General features: G+C 53.4%; 1 protein-coding gene across 2 annotated transcripts in view; it reads left to right on the top strand.

Moving 5' to 3' along the window:
• The first annotated feature begins 1,855 nt into the window (after nucleotides 1–1,855).
• The window catches only part of ADGRD1 (adhesion G protein-coupled receptor D1), a 125,766-nt gene continuing 105,133 nt past the window's right edge, over nucleotides 1,856–22,488 (top strand). The window contains exons 1-5 of one of the 2 annotated variants that reach the window (XM_036106521.2): nucleotides 1,856–2,382; nucleotides 2,476–2,512; nucleotides 12,483–12,566; nucleotides 14,791–14,886; nucleotides 16,635–16,757. In XM_036106521.2, coding sequence (XP_035962414.1) covers nucleotides 2,323–2,382; nucleotides 2,476–2,512; nucleotides 12,483–12,566; nucleotides 14,791–14,886; nucleotides 16,635–16,757 — 400 coding nt within the window. In that variant the 5' untranslated portion in view covers nucleotides 1,856–2,322. The remainder of the gene's footprint in view (nucleotides 2,383–2,475; nucleotides 2,513–12,482; nucleotides 12,567–14,790; nucleotides 14,887–16,634; nucleotides 16,758–22,488) is intronic. The other variant, XM_036106522.2, reaches the window with a different exon arrangement.

Raw genomic sequence — 22,488 nt, forward strand, 5'->3', positions numbered from 1 at the left:
TATCTGCAGTGTTTATTACTGCCATTGAGCTGGGTGCCTCCGTGATCTGATGGCACTTCCGAGATTAAAAGGGGCACATCCTGGCTTTGTTCAGCCGTGGAAACGGGAGAGGTCGGCACAGAGAGAGGTCCGTTGAGCGGTGTGCAGTGAAGGCCCGGGAGGAGCGCCCGCCGCCGCGTCCCTGTGGAAGCAGCCTGCTGACCCCGAGGACATGGGCGGTCAGCCCAGGCAGGAGGGTCAAGTCACTGTTTAAACGCCCGAGTGCTGGAGCTCAGGGCTCGCCAGTGCGTGAGGGAGGCATTGCTCCCAGCGGTGATCTGGAACCTTCTGCAGCCACGCGGGGAGGCTCAGGGCTGGCGGCCCTCGGAGGCTAGGGCGCTGCCCCCCGTGTTACAGACACCTCCCATTCGACATCCTGTTTGGGTTTTTCCCTCTCCCATGGAGACTGGGAGGCATTTTTGTATCCTCTTTAGGAAGTGCTTGGATTCAGGACTTTATTCCATTTAAAGTCAGGACGAAGGGGACGATGCTCTTGGCTAGCATTTCATGGGTGTTCTTGTCTACTTTAGAACCAGCATCGCGGCTGACATTTATTGAGTGACATTTTCTCCTGGCGAGCATTATGGAGTGTTACGTAGTCCCCTTGGGGCCTCGTATGCGTCACCTCGTTTCTCCTTATGACCGGTGGGGTAGGAACTGCGGCCTCCATCCCGGAGACAAGGGGTCAAGCACAGGGAGGGTCAGTAAGTTGCCTGAGAGCACGCAGCTCACAGGTGCTGGAGACGGCTCAGCGAGGTGAGCGTGGGTCAGACCGCAGAGCAAACTACAGTGCTGTGATCGTGTGTGAGTGTGAGCAGTGTGTGTGAGTGTGAACATGTCTGTGTGAGCAGTGTGTGAGCACATGCACGTGAGCCTTGAGCATGAACACGTACGTGTGAGAGAGCGCATGCATGAGTGAGTGCAAGCATGTGCATGTGAGTGAGCACGTGCATGAGTCTCTGAGCGTGTGAGTACGTGCATGAGTGTGAGCTTGAGCACATGTGTGTCTGTGAACGTGTGAGTGCAAGCATGTGCGTGTGAGTGTGAACGTGTGTGTGAGCAGTGCGTGTGAGCACATGCACGTGAGCCTGTGAGCATGAACACGTACGTGTGAGAGCGCATGTGTGTGTGAGTGCAAGCATGTGCATGTGAGTGAGCACGTGCATGAGTGAGTGAGCGTGTGTGTGAGTGTGAGCTTGAGTACGTGTGTGAGTGTGTCTGTGAACATGTGAGTGCGAGCACGTGTGTGTGAGTTGTGTGTGTGAGCATGTGCGTGTGAGCATGTGTGTGAGTGAGTGTGCGTGTGAGTGTGGATTTGGGGTAGATTGGATAAACATTTGGTCTTGAGTAAACTGAGGCTCAGGGTTTGACTCTGTTATCCCCTGGAGAGCAGGATCCTGGATGCTGGTGGATATGGGGTTTGGCGTGATTCCACGGAGGACCCTGTAAAAAATCCCATAGCTTTCACCTGCCTCTGAAAGGGTTAAAGAGAAGCATGTGGTCAGCACTCCTCTGGGGGCACGTGGGTGTGATTTGTTTTCCTTTGCCACCTGTGTATCACCTTTCTGCCTTCGGACAAACAAGCCTCAGCTGTCAACACGGTTCATGGTTTGTTGTCCGATCTCTCGTTAGGAACATTCGCTCTGCCCCGGAGGGTGCGGGCGGGAAGCATCTGATCTCCGGGGATGCCCGTGCCTGTCTGGTCGGCCAGTTGTTCTCAACAGCCCGGTGTTAGGACCCAGGAAGGACGCGGCAGCGAGGGGTATAAATAGAGAAGCCGACCAGAACAAAGTTTGAGGAGAGAGCCTGACATCATTGCCTCTCCACCCAGAGCTGGGCCGGCGGGGCGTCGGGCTGAGTCAGCGCACACACGGGCCAGGCCGGGCAGGAGCGCCGGGACCCGGCGCCCCCGAGGGTCTTCTCGCTCTGCCCACTTCAGGGAAGGAGCGAGGGGTCCGATCGCCAAGCCCGGACGGAGACAGACTGAGACTCCTGAGAGCCAGGCCAGCCCGACGGCGGCGGACGGCCCCGCGGGGCTCTGTGAGCGGCGGCCGGCAGGGGGCTGCCCTCCCGGGACGCCGGGCCCCGAACATTCTCAGCACAAGGGAGAGACGCCCGTGAGCTCTCAGGACGGCCGCGTTCCCCACACTAAGGAGAAGCAGATCTTTTCTTTCCGGAACCTGTGAAAATGTCCCTTTCCCGGGGAAGTGAAAGTTAGGGCGCTTGCTGGGCAGCAGACCCTCAGGACCGGGGCTCGGGTGGCACCCTGACCCCTGGGCAGCCATGAGGGGGCTGCTCTGGGGCGGGCACCCCTGGCTGCTACTGATCTTTTGGGATTTCCAGGTAACGTCTCCGAGCCGCTCTGTCTGGGGTCGGACTAGAGCTTTCTGCCGGCGGCTGCCCCGCCGTGTCTGACCCTCTGGTCTTTGTGTGCAGGTGCGCGGAGCCTTCTCCAGGTCGCCGGCCCATCCAGGTAAGGGAGCGTCCTCCTGTGCTCTTCCTGCCTGGCTCGGGGCTCCCCACGCGCGTCGCTCGCTCGCTCGCTCGTCTCCACGGCCAGTGGAGGGCGGCCCCTCCGCGCGCCCTCTGCCCCGCTCCGCCCGCCCCGGCCCTGCCTTTCGTCTCCTGGCGCTCTGCTCATCCTGGGGTCACACCTTGGTGCCTCCAGGTGCGGCTGCCGCCCGCAGGGCTCGGGCTCTCGGTCACTGCCATCTTACGATGAAGGGAAGGTGCTGTCCTAATTCCCGCCGTGTGTCTTCATGCTGACTTAGGGCTCCGTCCTCTTTGTCCCCGTCCCAGCTCACTGTCCGTGGGCCAAGGCGAGTCCCCGTCTGCAAGCTGTCCCCGAGTGGTGTGGCCGCGTCGCAGGTGCAGGCGTGTGGAAGGAGGGGGCCTGGTGAGCAGCGGGAACCCCCCGGGGCCGCGGTGCCCTGGGCCTCCTGGCTGCCTGTGTGTGGGGGTGAGGAACCCGTCGAGGTCCCTGAGCCCGTCCTCGAGAGCCATGCGAACAAACCCTGACCCATTGAAGAGCACGCCTCTGACTCAGAGCTCCCACCGGCCACTGTCCCCTGTAGCCCAGCCCCTTCCGGGCACCATCCAGAACCTGTGGGCACAGCAGCACCCCCGGGCCACCCAGGTACAAGGCCAGCCTCTGCGGAGAGTGCCAGGGCCTCCGTCATGGGGCTGGACCGACACGTCTCCTTTGTGGGTGATCCGGCAAGGCGGGCTCACCACCTGGACTCCCCGTTTCTGTGGCAGGTGTTGCTGTTTCTCTTCACCCGCACGCCCAAGTTAAGTCTGTTGGAAAAGGTGTGAAGGCCGTGAGTTTCTGTGCGCTCCTCTTTCCCCAGAGTGTGGACACAGGCATCACACTGAGGAGCGTGTGTGTCTGCCCCCGAGGCGCTCCCCTTCCCGCCGGGGCCGGGCTCCTGCTGGTTTTCTAGTGCACAGGAGTGAGGGAAGGTGTCAGCGGGCAGACGGGGGGTAGGGCGGCCTCCAAGACGCAGGCTGCTGCCCGGTGGGAAAGGGAGCCGGGAAGCGGTTCCAGATCATACCCTGGCCACGTTGCACCCACACACGTATCCACAGCCATCCACGTGCATGCACCCTCATGCATGCACACACATCACACCCAGGTACACACCCACATGTATGCACACACATTGCACCCACACGCATGCACACACCCACACGCATGCACACACCCACACGCATGCACACACACCCACACGCATGCACACACCCACACTCAGGTACACACCCACACATGCACACACACCCACACGCATGCACACAGATCACACCCAGGTACACACACCCACATGCATGCACACACACCCACACTCAGGTACACACACCCACACTTATGCACACCCACGCTCAGGTACACACACCCACACGTGTGCACACCCACTCCCTTGTACATACACCCACATGTATGCACACACATCCACACCCATGTACACACACCCACATGCATGCACCCACACCCACACACATGCACACACACACCCACACGCATGCACACACCCACACGCATGCACACACACCCACACTCAGGTACACACACCCACACCCATGTACACACCCACACGCGTGCACACACACCCACACTCAGGTACACACACCCACACGCGCACACAGCCACTCCCTTGTACACATACCCACATGTATGCACACACGTCCAAACCTACCCCCCACACCTGTGCACACGCATGCACACGTGTGCACCTGGACCCTTGGCCCTCAGCTGCAAGGAGCAGTTTGAATTCAGTCTCTGCTCCACATGGAAGCGTTGCTCCTCTCACCCCCTAACCTCGGGTGGAAGCTGACTTAGCTTCCTCCGTGACTAGCACCGCGGACACAGCATGGTGGCGGACGAACGTGGACGGCAGTGAGCACACAAGCCCACGCGGAGAGCTGGAGCTGCTCAGCCTTCTTACCGACGTCCATGCCCACGGGCTCCCTTCCTGTCTCCCTTCCCGTGTCTCGGGGTCTCTCCTCCTCCCCTCCCCCGCCATGCTCTGGACGCTTCATCACCTCTCCTTCTCCTCCTCCTCCTTGACCATAAGGACAGAGGTGGACGCACCCCAGACACGACCGTGGGTGTTCCCCAGTGGACGAAACCCTACTGCTTGCGTTTTCTTCCTTCCCCTTCCCCTCCCCACTCCTTCCTTTTCTCTGTGTCTGTCAGCCTCTGTGTCTCTGTCTCTCTGTATGTCTCTCACTGTCTCTGTGTATATCTCTCTGTGTCTCTGTATCTGTCTCTCTCCCTCTGTCTCTCACTATCTCTATCTCTCTGTCTCTGTCTCACTGTTTCTGTCTCTCATTATCTCTATCTCTCACTGTCTCACTGTCTCTGTTTCTCTGTCTCCATCTCCCTGTCTCTCACTGTCTCTGTGTCGGTCTCACTGTCTCTGTCTCTGTCTCTATCTGTCTCTCTGCCTGTCTCTCACTATCTCTGTCTCATTGTCTCTCTCTCTCTCACTGTCTCTGTCTCTCTGTCTCTCTCTGCCTCTGTCTCTATCTCACTGTTTCACTGTTACTGTCTCTCTGTCTCTCACTCTGTCTCTCAGTCTCACTCTCTCAGTCTCACTCTGTGTCTCACTCTCTGTGTCTCACTCTCTCACTCTCTGTCTCACTCTCACTCTCTCACTCTGTCTCTCCCTCTCTGTCTCTCCCTCTCTGTCTCTCCCTCTCTGTCTCTCTCACTCTGTCTCTCACTCTGTCTCTCTCACTCTGTCTCTGTGTCTCTGTCTCTCACTGTGTCTCTGTGTCTCTGTCTCTCACTCTCACTCTGTCTCTCACTGTCACTCTGTGTCTCTGTCTTACTCTGTGTCTCTGTCTCTCACTCTCTGTGTCTCTGTGTCTCTGTCTCTCTGTGTCTCTGTCTCACTGTCTCTGTCTCTCTCACTGTCTCTCACTCTCGCTGTCTCTCACTCTCTGTCTCACTATCTCTCACTCACTCTGTCTCTCTCTGTCTCTGTCACTCACTCACTTTCTCACTGTCTCTCACGCTGTCTCTCTCTCACTCTCTCTGTCTCTCTCTGTCTCTCACTCTCTGTCTCTCACTCTTTCTCACTCTGTCTCTCTCACTGTCTTTCTCACTCTCTGTGTCTCTCTCTGTCTCTCTCTGTGTCTCTGTCTCACTCTGTCTCTCTGTCTCTGTCTCTCACTCTCTCTGTCTCTCTCTGTGTCACTGTCTCTCACTCTGTGTCTCTGTCATTCTCTCACTTTCTCACTCTGTCTCTCTCACTCTATCTCCCACTCTTCCTCACTGTCTCTCTCTGTCTCTGTCTCTCACTTTGTCTCTCACTCTGTGTCTCACTCAGTCTCTCACTTTCTCACTCTCTCTGTCTCTCTCTCTGTGTCTCACTCTCTGTGTCTCTCTCTGTGTCTCACTCTCACTCTCGCTGTCTCTCACTCTCTGTCTCTTTCACTATCTCTCACTCTGTCTCTCACTCTGTGTCTCTGTCACTCACTCTCTCTCACTTTCTCACTCTCTCTGTCTCTCTCTCCCACTCTGTCTCTCTCTGTTCCTCTCTCTCTGTCTCTCTGTGTTTCCCTCTCTCTCTGTGTCTCTCTCTGTGTCTCTCTCTGTCTCTGTGTCTCAGTCTCTGTCTCTCTGTCTCTCTGTTCTTCTCTCTCTCTGTCTGTGTCTCTGTCTCTCACTCTCTCTGTCTCTCACTTTCTGTCTCACTCTGTCTCTCTCTCCCACTCTGTCTCTCACTATCTCTGTCTCACTCTGTCTCTCTCTCTCCCACTCTGTCTCTCACTATCTCTCTCTGTCTCTCTGTCTCTCTCTGTCTCACTCTCTGTCTCTCTGTGTCTCTCACTCTGTCTCTCTGTCTCTCTCTCTCTGTGTCTCTGTCTCCCCTCCTCTCTCTCCCTCCTCTCCCTCCTCTCTCTCGTCCTTACGTCCACATCCCGCAGGGAGGTCCGACCCCCGCGGTTCCTGCCGCACCCGCCCCATGAGGCCGCCTTCCCTCCTGCTGCTGGGGTGCCAGCCGCAGGGTCCCGGGAGGAGCCCCGGTGGGGAAGGCCCAGCCCAGCCCAGCGCCCGTCAAGGGCTCCGGCTCACAGACACACAGACGTGCGGGGACCCCGTTCCTGAAGGGGGAGTGTTTGCAAAGCACCCAGATGCCCGCCCCGCAGGGAACGGCTCCGTAAATTGTCACCCCGAATTCCGAGGATCACGGAGCAGCCTAGCGGGCACTCTTGCACATTCTGTGGGGCCCCCAGCGCGTCCCCTGACGGAGCCCGCACCCTCCTGCAGGCAGGAGCAGGGGGTGTGCCGAGGTCGCAGGGTACAAGGTGGCGGTGGGCTCGGACACGTAAGGGCGCTCGGGGGCCACGAGAGCGTGGTAGGTGCCGAGCGGGAGGTGTGCACGGACTCGGGGCCAGCCTCCAGCAGGGCCCCCTGTTTCTGCCGCGGCCGCTCCAGACTTGCCCCCTTAAGGTCGTGCTGGGGCTCGCAAGGCGTCCCCGTCTTGCTGTGACCGAGCCCACTGCCTCCCGCGCAGGACACGCTCAGCCAGCCTGGGCCTGACCCTGTGCCGCAGGTCGAGGGTGAGAGGAATCCGCGAGGTCGGCCGGCTTGCTGCGCGGCGGCCCCGGGGGCGACGTCCTCGGCTCGTCTGTCCACACTCTCCTCTCTCTCTCTCTCTCTGACCGTGGAGAAGTGACAGCATTAAGCCTTTCCTCTGGCCCCAGGCCGCTGAGTCTTTGCTCCGTTCTGAGGACGGTGCTGGGAAGCGCGATGGTTGATAGACCTAAACCCATAAACGGCGCCGGCCAAGAAATTGTAGGGCATTTAAAAAGTTTACCCACATGCCGTTTAGATAACTTCTCTAATGAGGAAAAGGGACCTTACACGACTCCGTTATCCAGCCATTCCCAGGCCTCGGGTATACGGAGCTGCTAGTTCCGGCCCGGCTCCGGGAGGTCGAGGTCGCTCTGCTCACGGCCCTGTTTAGAGGTCGGGGAGGCCAACGCGGGTGGTTACGGTGATTATTCCCTCTGGTTGCAGACTAGTTATTTCTCTGTGCAAATCGACAGTTCCCTTTATTTATGTATTTTTTTTATTGCGGCGTAATTGACATTTTAGTTTCAGATGTACAATGTCATGCTTCAATATTTGTACATATTGCAAAATGATTGCTGCAAAAAGGCGAATTAACATCTGTCACCACCACGGTGTTATATGGTCTGCAAGGGGCTGTCCGAACCACTAGGTCCTGGCAGAAACTTCGTTCATCTTCCCCGTGCAAAGGGAAGTGTTCATGATGGAATTTTTAAAAATAATGTTTATACTCTATTGAACAAATGGAAATTTGACCAGTAGAGGTTCTTGGGGTATAGATAGTTTCAGAAGTATATATATATATTCTTTGTTTATCCATTCATTTATCCATGATTACATTTCATCATCTATCCTGCCTACATAGTTTGAAAAAATTTATCACTAAGATTACCATATTGGGGAGAATCCAAATGCAAAAATCTGGAGTAGGCAGACAGACAGACACACCCCAGGCCCCGTGTTAGACGCGAGAATGTGATACAGATGCATCAGAGAGCCCGACACAGCAAATATATTAACAAACAAAAGTATTCGAGTACGAGTAGGTGCTGTGGGCGAACAAGTAAGCAGTTGGCAGAAAGGGCGGAGGTGCTGGTGCGTGGGGTCACTGGGGCCGAGGCTCCGGTGGTCGGGGCGCTGGTGCTCGCGGCGGGGGGAGCATTGCAGGCGGGGACTGATTTCCTCCGTGGCGTCCGCTTGTGTCCAACGAGGCCTGGGCCTCCGGGACGGACTCTCCTGCAGCCTCAGGGGATGAGGTTCCCGCTCACGAGTCACAGAGAAGGGGCGGGCGTGCGGGATCCAAGGAAAACCTGAAAAGGAGAAAGGAAGGGAGGGCTGTGTTAACACTCCTTCGGGGCATCAGCTGTCCGCACCAGGCTGAGTCCAGCACGTTGCACTGGGATGAGAAATTGTTCCTGGAGAGCTCGATCTAACCGTGGTGGTGTCAGCTGAATAGCTCTCTTGCTCCATCATTTATTCATTAGGGCAGGAAGTCCCAGAAGGAGCCGCGTGATCAGCTTGTTGTCTTGCCTACGCAGACACGTCTTTATGGGGTTTATCCGGTGGAAACCAAGGTGCTTGTATAACCTGGACATCTCAGGTCACCTTCTTTTTGGGAACGTAGCCCCAGAGGGTCTTTCTTATTCCCAAAAGAACGAGATTTGCTTGTTCTGATGACACTTGTAGGGCTATGGGTTTTTATGCCTGAGGTTGTAAAGGGGAACCTACATGTTGAAGTTAGTTCTTAGGCACGTCTTGTTAGCACCACGCAATGCTTTAGTTAGAATAATCACCATAATTGCTAACATGAAGATTTGGGGAGATTTCGAAGAAAGAATCAGCAGAATCTGGGTTTCTGACTTCTCCCTAAAAGCGGGAGAAATGGCCATGCTGAGCAGACCTCCCTGCAGAGCCACAGGGACCGGCTGGGGAGCAGCTTGGTCCTCAGACAGGACACACACCTCCCAGAGGGCCGCGACCCCCACCCGGAGACCCTCGGCCCCACCGCAGTGGCTCCCGTTTCTAGCACCTGCTGTGGTTCCGCTGCCCCCAGGTGGGAGACCGTCGTGAACATCCGGGCCCGGCCCCCGGGCACATTTCAGTTTGCAAGCCCACCACTATGCATCTCCATTCCATCCGACCATCTGTGTTGCCCATACTTGGCGTCTGGGGCGACGCAGTGGGGTGTTGGACTTGTCTGGAGCCCGGTGATATGGGATAGCAGGCCGTCTGTGGACCCCAACCCCCTTCTCCCACAGACTCTTGCTAGCTCGGGGGGCTTCCTGTGCGAACAAGACCACCATCCCTTTATGCTCTCAGCCTTTCTGCCCAGAACGGATGGTGGCCAATAGTGAATGGGGATGATAGGGAAGGATTTACCATCCACAGCATTGATTGGATGAAGATGTGGGTTGTGAAGCAGATTCCGCACCTGTTCTTGGCACGACAGATGTCATTCCCTTTTCTGACCCCCACCCCCCATCCCGCCCCGCCCGCCCCAGATGAATAACAAATCAATGATGTTTCTCTCTTCAAAATGAATAGCCTACATTTTAGGGGGGGAAAAAGCATGGTAGAAATGGAAATGAGTATTTTTGATTTTGACATTCCAGAGTCTCCGTATTGCATTGCTAGAGTAGATCCACTTCTGGTGGACATCGGCTGAAGTCACGTGTCTCCACGTCTTAAGTTTTTAAAGGAATGCATGTCCAAACATTTGAATAAAACAGAAATATAAAGGAATAGAAATCTTCTTATGTCTTCCATGCAGTTGCTCAGTTTCCTCGCCCCTAAAATACGGCTGTCCATTTCTAGGCTATCCATGCAAAATCTCTCTCTCTCCCTTTCCATCCTTCCCTTCCCACTTGCAGGCTGAACAGCTGTGTTTTCCACAAATAGCTGATACTAACACATTTTCTCTCACCTTGATTTTTTGACAATGCAGCTTGAGGAACATTTCACATCAGGACACGTGCATCCGCTTTGTCCTAATTACATCCTGGTCCATTATGCAGGTGCTCCATCCTTAGTACCTGGTCTCTCTGCTGATGAGCATTATCTTTGTTCACTGCTCTCCGTACTATAAAAAAAAAAATCCTGCAACAAATACCCCTGTGCGTAGCTCTCTGATCCCATGTGTGAGTCTATCTCTAGCACAAACTTCCAGGAGCTGAATTACTAGATCAAAGTGCACTTGAAATGTGTATCGTCATTGCGGTATTGCCCTCCAGAAAGGCTGCACCTTCCACCAAAAACGTGGTAGAATTCGCCAACTTAGTACTTCTAACTGTTCGTCAGTCAGCTGGCTGAGTTGGGACAGGCGAGCTCACTGAGTCTAAGCATGCCTCTAAAAATTATTAGCAACGTTGAACGTCTTTTCATATATTTAAAAATAATTTTCATTCCTTTTTCTTTGAACTGCCTGTTGATGTCCTTTGCCCCAATGTTCTGTTGTTGGTTTAAATTTTAATAGTGGGAGTTTTAATGAATACAATAAATTTAATACATTTCTTTAAAAAGAAATCAGTACATTTCTGTCCCATGTATTACATAAACATCACTCCCCAATTCGATTTAGCTTGATTTATTTTTATGTATGGAGATATTTTAAAAATTCACATAGATGTATCACCTGGTTTCCTCAGAAGCTTTTGTTTTATTTTTATTACATTTAAGTTTTTTTTAATTTAAATTTTTTTTAAGATTTTATTCATTTGAGAGATAGAGCGAGCACAAGCAGAGGGAGTGGGAGAGGGAGAAGCAGGCTCCCTGCTGAGCAGGGAGCCCAGTGGGGAGCTCGATCCCAGGACCCTGGGATCATGGCCTGAGCCGAAGGCAGACGCTCAACGACTGAGCCCCCCAGGCGGCCCTTAGAGACCACTTTTATCATAAGCTAGTTTCACGTGTGCGTGGCGATATTTACAGGTCTTTTCCACCAAACTGTCTATTCGTACGCAGTGCCAGATCCTCTTTGTAGTTGTGACCTCGTGACAGGCCTCACTGTGTGTGAGGTCCGGGTCCCCCGCCCCCGCTGCTCTCCCCGTGCAGGTTTGTGGGTTATTCTTGCTTGTTTCCTTTTCTTGATAAGCTCCGAAATGAGCTTTCCCTCACACAAAATCTCTCAGCATGTTTACAATGAATTTCCTCATGTTTATATATGAATTCAAGGGTTGGTTTACATTTTTATGATTTTGAGTTCTCTTTTCCAAAAACAGGTTACAAAATTCTTCATTATTCAAGGGTGCTCGTCCATCCCTCGGTATTATTTTATTGTTTCCTTTGTGAGAATTTTGTATGGTTCTCATTCTTTTGCACTTAAATGTCTTCCCTTTGTGGGCTGCATTTACAAAAGAGAACTTTTCTTCCGTTCTGTTTTCGCGTGATCGTTTGAATACGGGGAAGCTGTTTACTTTCGCGGGTCACATCTGTATGAACCTCCTTACTCACTTCTTTCCTGGTGGGTAACAGGGCTTCATTGTACCAAATTCTTTCCTTATTTGTAAGGATGTTTCCTTTTTTCATTCTCATTGTGAAGCATACCTCATTTGAAAATAATGGTCGTATTATCTCCTCTTTAAACATTTTTTTTACGATGAATAACACAGAGACAACTTCTTTAATTTTTACTTCTCTACGATCTGGCAGACCCCTCGGGCGGTTGATTATGTCGTCATCTGGACCACTATGTCCACTTCTGGGAACTAATCACAGAGAGCTAATTGGGGGGCAGATTGGAGCCAGGCGAGGGGCTGAGTGCGTGGGGAGGTGGTGCCCCCTGGGACTGTCCCCCAGACCCCACCACGGAGCCTGGATAGGAGCAAATACATGAAATAGTTCATGGGGTATTAAGTAGGACGAGCAGAGTAGGACAGGGCGTATCTGCACGAAATCCTGTCTACTCAAAGTACAAGGGTCGTAAAGAAATCCTGAAGTGGTTACATTTAGTATGTTGGAAGCAGGGCGAGAGCAGAAACACCAGGGGCCATCTTGGGGAGACTTGGAGTGAGCCTTGCCCCTCAAACCAGCCGGTGAGGCGATTTCTGAGGAAGCATCGGCCTCTCGTCTCTACAAATAGGCAAACAATATAATTACCTGACAGGTTATTGTTACAATAAAACAAGGAGGTGTTTGTATAAAGCAATAATGGGATAGTGGCTGTTCTTGCCTTTCTTCTGACCCGAAAGGACACGCTTCTTGTGTGGCCCTGTTATGCCTAGAGCGTGTGTTGAATTTATTCAGATTCCTCCTCAGCGAATCCCACAGTCGCTGTGATGTTGCTCTTCCCTCCGCTCACCGTGTGGAGGGTCAGCGGCTCTTCCATCCTGATGGCGATTTAACATGTTTATTCTTTTCTTCCCCCCAGGGTTTGAGGTCTTGGCTTCTGCTTCCCATTACTGGCCGCTGGAAAATGTGGATGGGATCCATGAGCTTCAGGACACAACTGGAGGTAGACATGGGTGGTGAGAGACCCCGAGGCCGCAGGAACGGGAGACGCGGGGTCAGGGGCTGTCGGGGGACACGGGCGTGGACACCGTCCACTTTGAAGCCAGATTAGTGGAGATTAGGACATGTTGGGGAGCTTCCCCCTAGTCACTGTTCACCCAAAGTATTTTATTTACTAGAACCTTGATATATTTTTATCATGGAAGGACAGAACTTGTGGTTCAAAATATCATTAACGTGTGTGCCTTCCCCCCAATAACCTTAAAGCAAAAGCAGCTGTTTGAAGCTTGAAGCTGCAGATGGTGGGTCAGTCTGCCTACGAGTCTGGATGTACGTTTTCTAGACAGACCAAACTGGCATCATCCGCATGCCTGCCAAAATGGGGGGCCATCTGAGCCGAGTGCCGAAGGGCGTGCCAACCAGCACTGCCGTGCACGTTCGTGGGGTCGCCGGTTCACTCAGCAGGGGTACCCCACCAACCGATCGGCCTCTGCACACGTCACTGGCAGCTCTCTCGAAAAGACCGAACAGCACCCAAGATGCTCCCAAGCTCCCTAAGTCCACGGAAAATACAGCCTCTATGTGACCGAATTCAGACATTTGCCGTAAGGAGAAACCCCAGATGCCCCCGAGCACTTTCTCCCATTCCAGTAAAGAAACATTCCCAGTACAAGTTTTGAGTGCCTTGGGATGCTTTTACATTTTAATTTTATTTCCTTGTTGCTCTTGAGTAAGTCACGTGGCTGTGACAGGCAGCAAGGTGGTTGCAACCATCCCCGCACAAGCTCACGTCGGGTCTCTCTGGTTCTGTGCGCTGGAGTTTTTATAAAACACCCACACACTGCTGACTACTGTGCTTTCCACACCAGCACATTGGCATTTTCCTTACCCCGGACACTTCACGCGCTGCCATAAATCACCGCCTAAGATTCTAAAATGTTTCCCTTAAAATTTGTAAACCGAGAAGCATTCTGGCTGGACTCTGGGCCACTGGTGTCCTCAGAGTGGGGGCCGTCAAGGAGCAGGGACCTCTGGGAGGGTGGAAGGACCCACCTGTGCAAGACCAGCCCGGGGGCCGTCAGCTTGCCCTCCTGCCTGCCTGCTCATGGCGAGGCATGGCGGCCACACAGAAGACCCTCCTGGAGCTCTGTGTTTTCTCGGAATGGTCTGCACCGCAGGGGTGTAAGCTCCCTGTGGAGGTCATTGCATGACCAGCTCGGGTGAAAATGGACTGCTTCCCCCCCGTTACAATCTCATCTCTCTTCTCAGGGCCTTTATTTTAAAGCCTGTGAAAAGAGACCATCCCACCAAGTGGAAACGCATTGTCGACATAATTCCTTGTTCAGGACACAGAAACTAACCCTTTAGTAGTTATTTCAAACAGTAGCTCGAATACTTCTAGTCCTCTCCTAACCCCTCGACACGGCTCACCGCCGTGATCAAACCAGGAACGTTGGGTGTCTTGAGCACCTGCACCTGTGGGGAGTTCTTGTAAAGTCCTGTCATCACCAAGACACAATTAGGTCGTGGCTGAATTTTGTTGACCGACACGTTAACTTCCCGAGAACTCAGCGTGTTCACGGGTGTCCCAGAACACGCGAATGGTGATGGTGTCACCGCAGCCCCTGGATCTGTTCTTCATGTGACGATGCCCGGCTGGCTCGTTTCAGTTCCATCTCAGGCTTCTCCAGAGACAGCAGAGGAGGGTCCGTCGGCACGGTTTGCTGCCGGGGACAGTTGAATGGCTTTGGCAGCCATCGGGTGCTCGTGCAGCTGTGTTATTTGTCGCTGAATCCTCTGTTGTTGTGTCCACGTGTCATGATATTGTGCTGTCACCTCCATGCTGTGTCCCCGGCTCGTCAGTCGTGACATCACCACCATGAACCCTTTCGTTAAGGCCATTTTTCGGCTGAGCTCAGTTCCATATCTCTCAACCAAGTATCCGAGGGCGCTGGACGCGGCACATTGGAACCCACGTTTGTGGCAAGAGCCAGCAGCCATCGCGCCCTGGCTCGGGGACTGGGGGGCCAGGGTGTCGGCCACAGTGGCGTCCAGCGCATGGGAGGGCAGGGGGTGTTGGGGGGGAGGCGAGGTTGGGAGAGAAAATCCAAGATGCTTGCCGGGTGAAAGACCGCTTCTCGGTGCGCGTCAGGTTGAGAGATATGCCGGTTCCATTCGTTGCTCATGTCACTCATTTGTTGTGCTTTTTCTTTTGTCGTCCCACCTAGTGTTGCGAGCCCACAACCTCACTGTGCTTCCTTCCCATAACTCTACCTTTGTTCGTACCAATGACTCTGCCTACTCAAATTTCTCTGCAACCGTAGGTGAGCACTTGTATCCTTCTGTTCCGTGTTCGGTCGAGTTTGGATCTGCAGTGAATCTAGAGGCCGGTTCGATTTGGTTCTATATCAGTTCACTTTGTCTTGGCTAGCGAACAAGCCTATACCCAAGAACGTGGCCCAAGACCCGGGGTGTTGGGAGTACCTGCTTCCAGCTGGGTCTAGAGATAGCACCACGACCGCGGTGCATTAGAAGATGCATGTAAGCTTCACGTGACCAGGGGCTCCCGAACCAGCTGCTTGCTTTCAGACCGACACATGAGATACTTCCTAAAAATAGAAATTGTTTGGATTTTTAAATGGTGTATATTCTTTGGGGGAGGAAAAGCATACCCTTTGAATGAAAAATTGAAGTTGATTTTAAGATACCTCACCAAAAATTTGATCTCTTACAAACATTAAAATCAGCGTGTCTTCTGTAGCTGGATATTTTTTTCTTTAATTTTTAGAAGCTGTCTTACAAAACACCCAGTAGAGTCAGGGTTAAATTATTATCTTACTTAATAACCTCAGAGCCCGTATGTTTCCTATTTTTCCCACGCAGCTCAAAGCAGAAGGGAGAGGTCTCCCCGAGCGGTGTAGAAAGTGAGTTAGGATAATTCAGGGGTCATGCCGTCAACGGTTTTCAGCACAACACCTAGCCTGGTTGCCCTTCTAGCTGTGAGGTGTTTGGCTTCCAAAATTCATTTTTCCAGTCAGACAGTCTTGTTGAGGGGTTTACACAGCCTAGCTCAATCATGCAGCTGTTAATTTTGCAATACATTTAATTTCGTAATATATAGATCCCCCCCACCCCCAGCTATAAATGAGATAAACAAAAAATAGAGAGTTTAAAATGGTAAGGAAGAACACGGAGGCCCGTTGGGTGGGTTATCCCCTTGACAGAGGCCGTTGGAAAGCCCGCGCTGGGGTAGCCGTCAGGCCCCGAGAGCTCAGCGCCCTGCCGTATGTCTCCCCCTGGGTGGCAGCTCAAGGGCAGTGGGCAGGTGCCTTCAGCAGAGGAGGTATCTGGGCGACTTTGACCCCAACGAACAATAAATGCTTAATCACACTTGGTTTTTATAGTCTTCACTATCAGTCCTGTAAACCATTTACCCCACACTCACACCATCAGGGACGTTTGCCATGGGAATGGGGCCAGACGGAAGGGGGGACGGAGCAGCGAGCACCAACGGGGGCTCATGGCCACTCCGCCTGGAGCTAGCAGGCTCTCCTGGGATTTTCTCCCAGAGTCTGAGCATGGATTCTTGCAGAATTGTAGGTTCCCACGTCTAGGATTAGGGGCTTCCAATGAGAGCTCACAGGGAGAAAGAGTTTATTTAGGTGGTCTTCAAGCTCAAACATGTACCTAAGCGTTTCACTTAGAAGATGGGCAGGAGGCGCTGCTGAAGCCTGTGGACGGAGCTAAAGTTCGGGACAGCAGGAGGCTGTCACCTGGGAACCCAGCCCCGGCCGATGGAATAATTAGAGTGTCGTTACAGTATGGTGCATAGTACATACAAATACAGTAGTAATTGATGACAAAATATTAATACGACCAATTTATTATTTAATAGTCACATCTTGTTATATGATTTCTAACTTAACTAGGACTAAATATTAAATATGAAGCGTTAATATTAATATATAGGATGCATAATATTATAAACATAAATAATACAGTGTGTTGATGTGTGAGTTGTTTATAAGTCTGATGGTCGCTGATGCCCGATGTTGTCGCTCTTCTTGCGTAGACATCGTGGAGGGGAAGGTCAACAAGGGCATTTACCTCAAAGAGGACAAAGGAGTCACCCTTCTCTACTACGGGAGGTACAAGGCCTCTTGCATCAGCAGCCCAGCACAGTGTGACCCGGACGGTGAGTGGGCGCCGGCGGGTGGGGGTGCAACCCCACGGCTGTGCAGAGCCTTTGTGGACACAGGGTGGTGGGCGGGAGGGGCGGCAGGGGAGGGGTGCAGGAGCCTGGGATTCTGACCAGAGGTATGTCCTGGACACTGAGAGCTAATACTGTCTTGAGGAGATGTGAGAGCAAACTATTTAATCTTGCAAAGAAAAAAAAAACCCGCCATAGAAATAGACACGGTGATGTCACATCGGGACTTGGACGGGGCCGTGGCCTCTGTGGGAAGTAAATTGGTGGTGTGGCTCCCACCACGTTATTTCTGACTCTGGGATGTTGACGGTGGCCCTGGGCAGGGCAAGCCTGTGACACTCCTGCCCTGGGCTGGTTTCTTCTATCCCCGGGCCTGGGGGCCGGTGGGGGGCCGCCCCTGCAGCGAGCCGTGGGCCCGTGGCGGGAAGCGCGCCCTGGACAAAGCGCGTGTAGGCAGCAGAGCACTTGGCAGGCTCTGCCCTTTTCTCGTCCTCCTGTGAAAAGTGATCTGCTCCCCAGGATCAGAGGTCCAGACAACGGGTATCTGGGCCGCATTTCAAACCTCTGAAAAGTTGTCTGACGTCCAAATCAGCTTCAGGCCTTCAAGTTCCGTTACCCCGGGCAGAATGAGAATTTTCATTTTGGGGGAAAAAAGAAAGAGTTTAACGCAAGCCTGTCTGAAAGCAAAGGCCGTTCGGACATCCAACGGCCTTCTCAAAACAACGTTGTGATGAACTTGTCATGCACAATTTTGGGACATGTGGACTTCATTCCAAGAAAAACAAAAGCTTAACAAGGCAAAAACATGTCGGTGGGGGGGATATGTTTTGGACTTTGCAGAACCCAGAATTTTTAGAAATGGTTTTGAGGTCCAAAACCACGGCCAGGTTTACAAACCCAGCGTCTGAGCCATTCTGGAGTTCGGACAGCCCTATAAACACATCAGGCTTGTTTGTTTCTCTAAATGAAAAACAGCCCGGGCTCAGCTGTGGCCACTAGGAGGACCTGCGGGGCAGGAGGGCTGGGGGGCCCCGGCCCGCGGGGAGCGGCTTCTCTTGGGGGACAGGTTCTCCGCTGCTCTGGCTCCCGGCGGGGGGATCTTAGGTCGTTCAGGAGGTAGGCGGCGCGGGTCCCCGGAACTGTGGTGATGGGGGCGTGTCCGGGACCACCAGCCCTTGCGGGGGCTCCCGTGAAGGGACCACAGGGGTCAGAGCTCTGGGAAGTTTCAGCTGAACTCCGAGACCACAGACTCGGGGCTCTGGGCCGGCCCCCGCCTGTGGCCGTGTTTGGCTTGGCAGGTACGGGGGCTACACAATGTTAACTAGCTGCCAATGTGGAAAAATAGAACTTCCGTGTAAATATATGGATTTCCAGTTTCTCTTGAGAAACCACCCTTCCCCCTGCTGACTCTGGTTGGATAACTGCATAGCACCCCCCGTTGTCACGGACACTGTCCCCCAGGCCGTCAGGCCCTCCTGGGCCCTTGCCAGCAGGGTGCCTGCGGGACACGGAGCGCGGTCGGAGCACAGGCTCCGGTCCCAGTTCTCCTGTCTGCGTGACCTCGTGCAACCGCCCCCCTGAGTCCGTGTCTGTTAAACGGGTCAGTGACAGTCCTTCCTCACGAGGCTGCTGTGGAGCTGGAAGGAGCCACCGGGCTCCTGGCAGGTGCAGCCCGGCTGTGACGGGCCCCCTCGGTGATGGCCCCGCGAGAAGGTTTGCGGCCTTGGCTCCCCTTGCCAGGGCATCCGTCCCGATGAGAACCCCAGCTTGCCTGCTTGGAGAGCACCCCCCCCGCCCCAGGGGGACTGACCCACAGTAACGACCCAGCATTATCGATCGCTGACCATGTGACTATCATGGGACCAATCTCATTACACGTATTAGCTCATTCATCCTCAAAAAGAGTGAGACAGACGAGAGTGTGGGGCGGCAGGCAGAGCCGCCAGGTTTGGCCTCATGTCCCCTCCGATAGCTGCTTCTCGTGTGCTGGAGTTGGCTGGAGCCGTCCAAACCATCGTGCGGCCCTTTTCTTTACAGTAGGGCCGGATATAAAATGAAGCCAGGAAGCCTTACATCACCCTTGGCTCCGGGAGACGGGGCTGGCATGAGGCTTCCTGCAGATACCGACGAAGGTCAGGCATTTCTCAGTCTGCACCCCTCTGTCTGCATGTCCGCTTCCCGGGGACAGGGAGCCGAGCACGCGTGACCTCCGAGCACCACGGTGTGCACCCCCACGTGTATCCTGCGCTCAGGCAGTTTCCCTGCAGCCTGCGTGAGCATGCGTTTCTGGGTTCCAGATAAACAAGAGTGCAGGCAAAGTCTGCCCAGCGCTTTCCAAATTAACGTCCCTGCAGCGCACCCAGTGTGTGGGATGATTTCAGGTGACGCCGGGCAATTAGAGACATTAATGGCTATGTTTTTATCTGAACACAAATAGCTCATCAGAAATGTGATTTCTGGGCGCCTGGGTGACTCAGTCGTTAAGCATCTGCCTTCGGCTCAGGGCATGATCCCAGGGTCCTGGGATCGAGCCCCGCATCGGGCTCCCTGCTCGGCGGGAGGCCTGCTTCTCCCTCTCCCTCTGTCTGCTGCTCTGCCTACTTGGGCTCGCTCTCTGTTAAAAAAAAAAAAAAAAATCTTTAAAAAAAAAAATGTGATTTCCTAGCTACAGTTTAGGAAGAGACTTCAGTAAGTCATGAGTTTTAAAAACGGGTGGACCATGAGAACAATGTCGGTAATGATGGGAGGAAAGGGGTGGTCAGGTATGAAGGATTCGGGGACCTGAGATGTGGGGTCTTTCCCGATACATCCATCCCATCCTCCTCCACACATTTGTCTCTGTTTCTCTAGGGGTTTTTTGGTGGTATTAGTGGACTCAGGCGTATAAGCCATTACTTTTATGATAAAAACTAACATTAAAATGAAGAGCGACCTTCCCCGCTCCCTGTCCACCTGGTCAACTATTTTTATGTTTCTTATTTCTAAATTCTCTTGTGGTCCCGATTCATGGTTTTGGCTGATTTTTTGGGGAAAAAAAAAGGACATTTTTAGGAGCAGAGTTGAAGTCTGAGCTTTTCAAAAAGGAGTAAACAGCTGAGCAGCTGAGCCGCCGCCCCGTGCACGCCCTCGGCCAGGCCGCCCACCACCATTTCCTGCGCCCACGGCCGCTCCTGCTGGACCCTATCTCCACCTGCTCTCCGCCTTCCTGCATTTCTGTCAGCTCACGGGGGTCCTCCCTCTTGGCAAACGGTGCCTGCTGGGGAAGTTTCTCATGGGCACTGGGTGCAAGCTGGGGAAGCTTTTGAGGATCTTTGGAGGGAAGAAGGCTATTTGGATGCCTGGCCATTCTCGGACGTGAAGCTAAGGAAACAGTCTGTGTTCCTGAAGGACGAGGTGTCTGTCCTTCATTCCCTACAAGCTGCGAGTGCGCACGTGGGGAAACTCGGCGCAGGGAGGGATCCTTCCTGGAATGTTCTAGCACCTGGTTTCACCCACAAGTAGACCTTGAGGGCTCAGCTCAGGTGTTCCTTCCAGACAGGTGAGCCCCTCTGTCTGCGCTCCCGTGGCTCACTGCACGTTCCTCTCCAGCTCGTGCACAGCGGGTGATGGCCTGTTCGTCATCCGTCTTCCCTGCGCAGGGGCAGCTCTGTGAGGCCGGGGACTGTGTCAGTCTTGGTCACCGCTGTATTTCTGGGGGTGAAAACCAGCATCATAGATGCGTCCTACGTGTCACTGAGCAGATGCGTCTAGTCAGGCTTTCAGATGCTCCAATCCCTTCAGACGCTTCTCCATCGTGTTTGACGGGCTGCTCGCTGCTCCGAAAGTGGAGTTTCGTTCTGTCTTCGTTCTCCTCCGACCTTTAGAAGTTCTCTCTGGCCTTGGACCACTTCCACCTGGGGTGACTTCCTCCCATTACGTCTGACGCCAGTTCAATTCTAAATCACGTCGGCTGCTCTCAGAAAAGGCGGTCTTGCTGGGGTACTCACCCACTTAGCTTTGCTCCCTGGTCCACGGGCCCCACGTTTTCCGCCCCCGCACAGAACTTCCTCCGCTTGTAAACACCGGGACGGCCACCAAAGCCCCGTAGCAGCACCTGCAATTCCTTCCCAGCCTTGAGGTGACTTCTTCCCCTTTGCATGAGGTTACTAAATCCAAGAGGCTGCCAGTAAAATGCTCAGCTAGTTGCAGGATAGAGTTTCAGGAAAGAGATTTCCAGAGGCGTCTGGCGGACACAGGCTGGGCGTGGATCCAGCCGCCATCTTCCTGGGACGGTCTGGGGTTACGGGGATGTCGGAGTGTGTGGAGCGGATGGTCCTCTGGGGAGTATTCAACCGTATGCTCACGTTACAGATGGGGAAACTGAGGCGCAGAGGCTCGCGAGACCTGCCAGAGCTGCACACTGATTTAGGGCAGTGAGTCTGAATGTTGTTTATCAACCATGGGCAGCAGGGTCACTTGCAGAGATGGTTGAGAGTCGAAGTTCTCGGGCTCCAGTCCAGGACCTACTGACTCCAAATCTCTGTGGACGAGGCCCGGGAGCCCATATTTTTAGGCAGGACCTCCAGGTCATTCTCATGGACCCTGTCCCCAAATTGGCCACGGCTGACCATCCCACAAATGTATTTTGTTTGGTAGTAGTAGGTGGGTCCTCTTGGTGGTTTTTATATTTTAATGAGCTTTCTAAACTGTTTTTAGCCGAATATCCCAGCTCGGGAAATTTACAGGAACAGCCTCCCACGGTGCTTTAAATAAATTTTTTAAAATTAATATCCAACTCCTATATGAGACATTTCAGTTAAAAAAACTATACTTTCGACTTCTCTTGAAAAAAATTAGAAAATCCAGCAGTACTCCCACGCATTGGGTGGCAGGTGGTTGGGGTTGAGGGTTCCCAGGGATAGGTCGTACCGTGCTGACCTCCTGGGTCCCCGACACTCTCTGCTGCCTTCCGGGCTGGCTGGCACGCACCACCACGGCTTGCGCTGTCACTCTCTGAAAGCGGCAGTGATTCGGAGCAGAAGCGACTCCCACCGCGCCAGGTGTGTCGAGAAGAAGTGAGAGAGCCTCTTGTTGGTGCGGAGGCAGAAGCGAGTATTTGATCTGGAAAAGGCTTGCTCTGCATGTGCTGCATGTTGAAAGCACACAGCCTGAGCCTCCTTTGTGGAGCCACCTGGATTTCCTGCTCATGGATGCTGTCCTCCGGGCCGGATGGGCTTTAGAGTTTACAGGCTCTGTCGTGCACAGTGGAGTCTGAGAGACACCGTCCCGTTGTGTCTCTGCTGTCTGTCACTGCATTCCATACATTGCCCATTCTCCTACCATTTCAAGCTCAGATATGCCTGAGGATGGAAATCCTCATCCGTCACCCAGTGTCGGTGGTCCAGATTCTCCACCACTATGACCTTCGGCTCTTCTTCTCTCCATGTTTTGCTCCCGGTGGTGTCATCTCTCCCACTTTCTTTAGCTGTTGCTTCTCGTCTTCTAACTACGGACCTGGAAAAAAAAAATAGGATATAGTATTCCAGCTTCACTATCCTCCCGGCTTCTTGGTGCCGAGTCAAAGTCAGATGTTGTGAGGGAGACACTACTCTGGGCCACGGAGTCGATACCTGTTCACTTCCCACCTTAGGAGGAAGACCTCTTGTGTTCATGGACAACCATACGTAGCCATACTCTTTCCTCCTGAGTTGTTCCATGTTTCTGAGGATGAATAAGT

This window comes from Halichoerus grypus, chromosome 13, assembly GCF_964656455.1.
Source record: "Halichoerus grypus chromosome 13, mHalGry1.hap1.1, whole genome shotgun sequence".
Taxonomy (NCBI): domain Eukaryota; kingdom Metazoa; phylum Chordata; class Mammalia; order Carnivora; family Phocidae; genus Halichoerus; species Halichoerus grypus.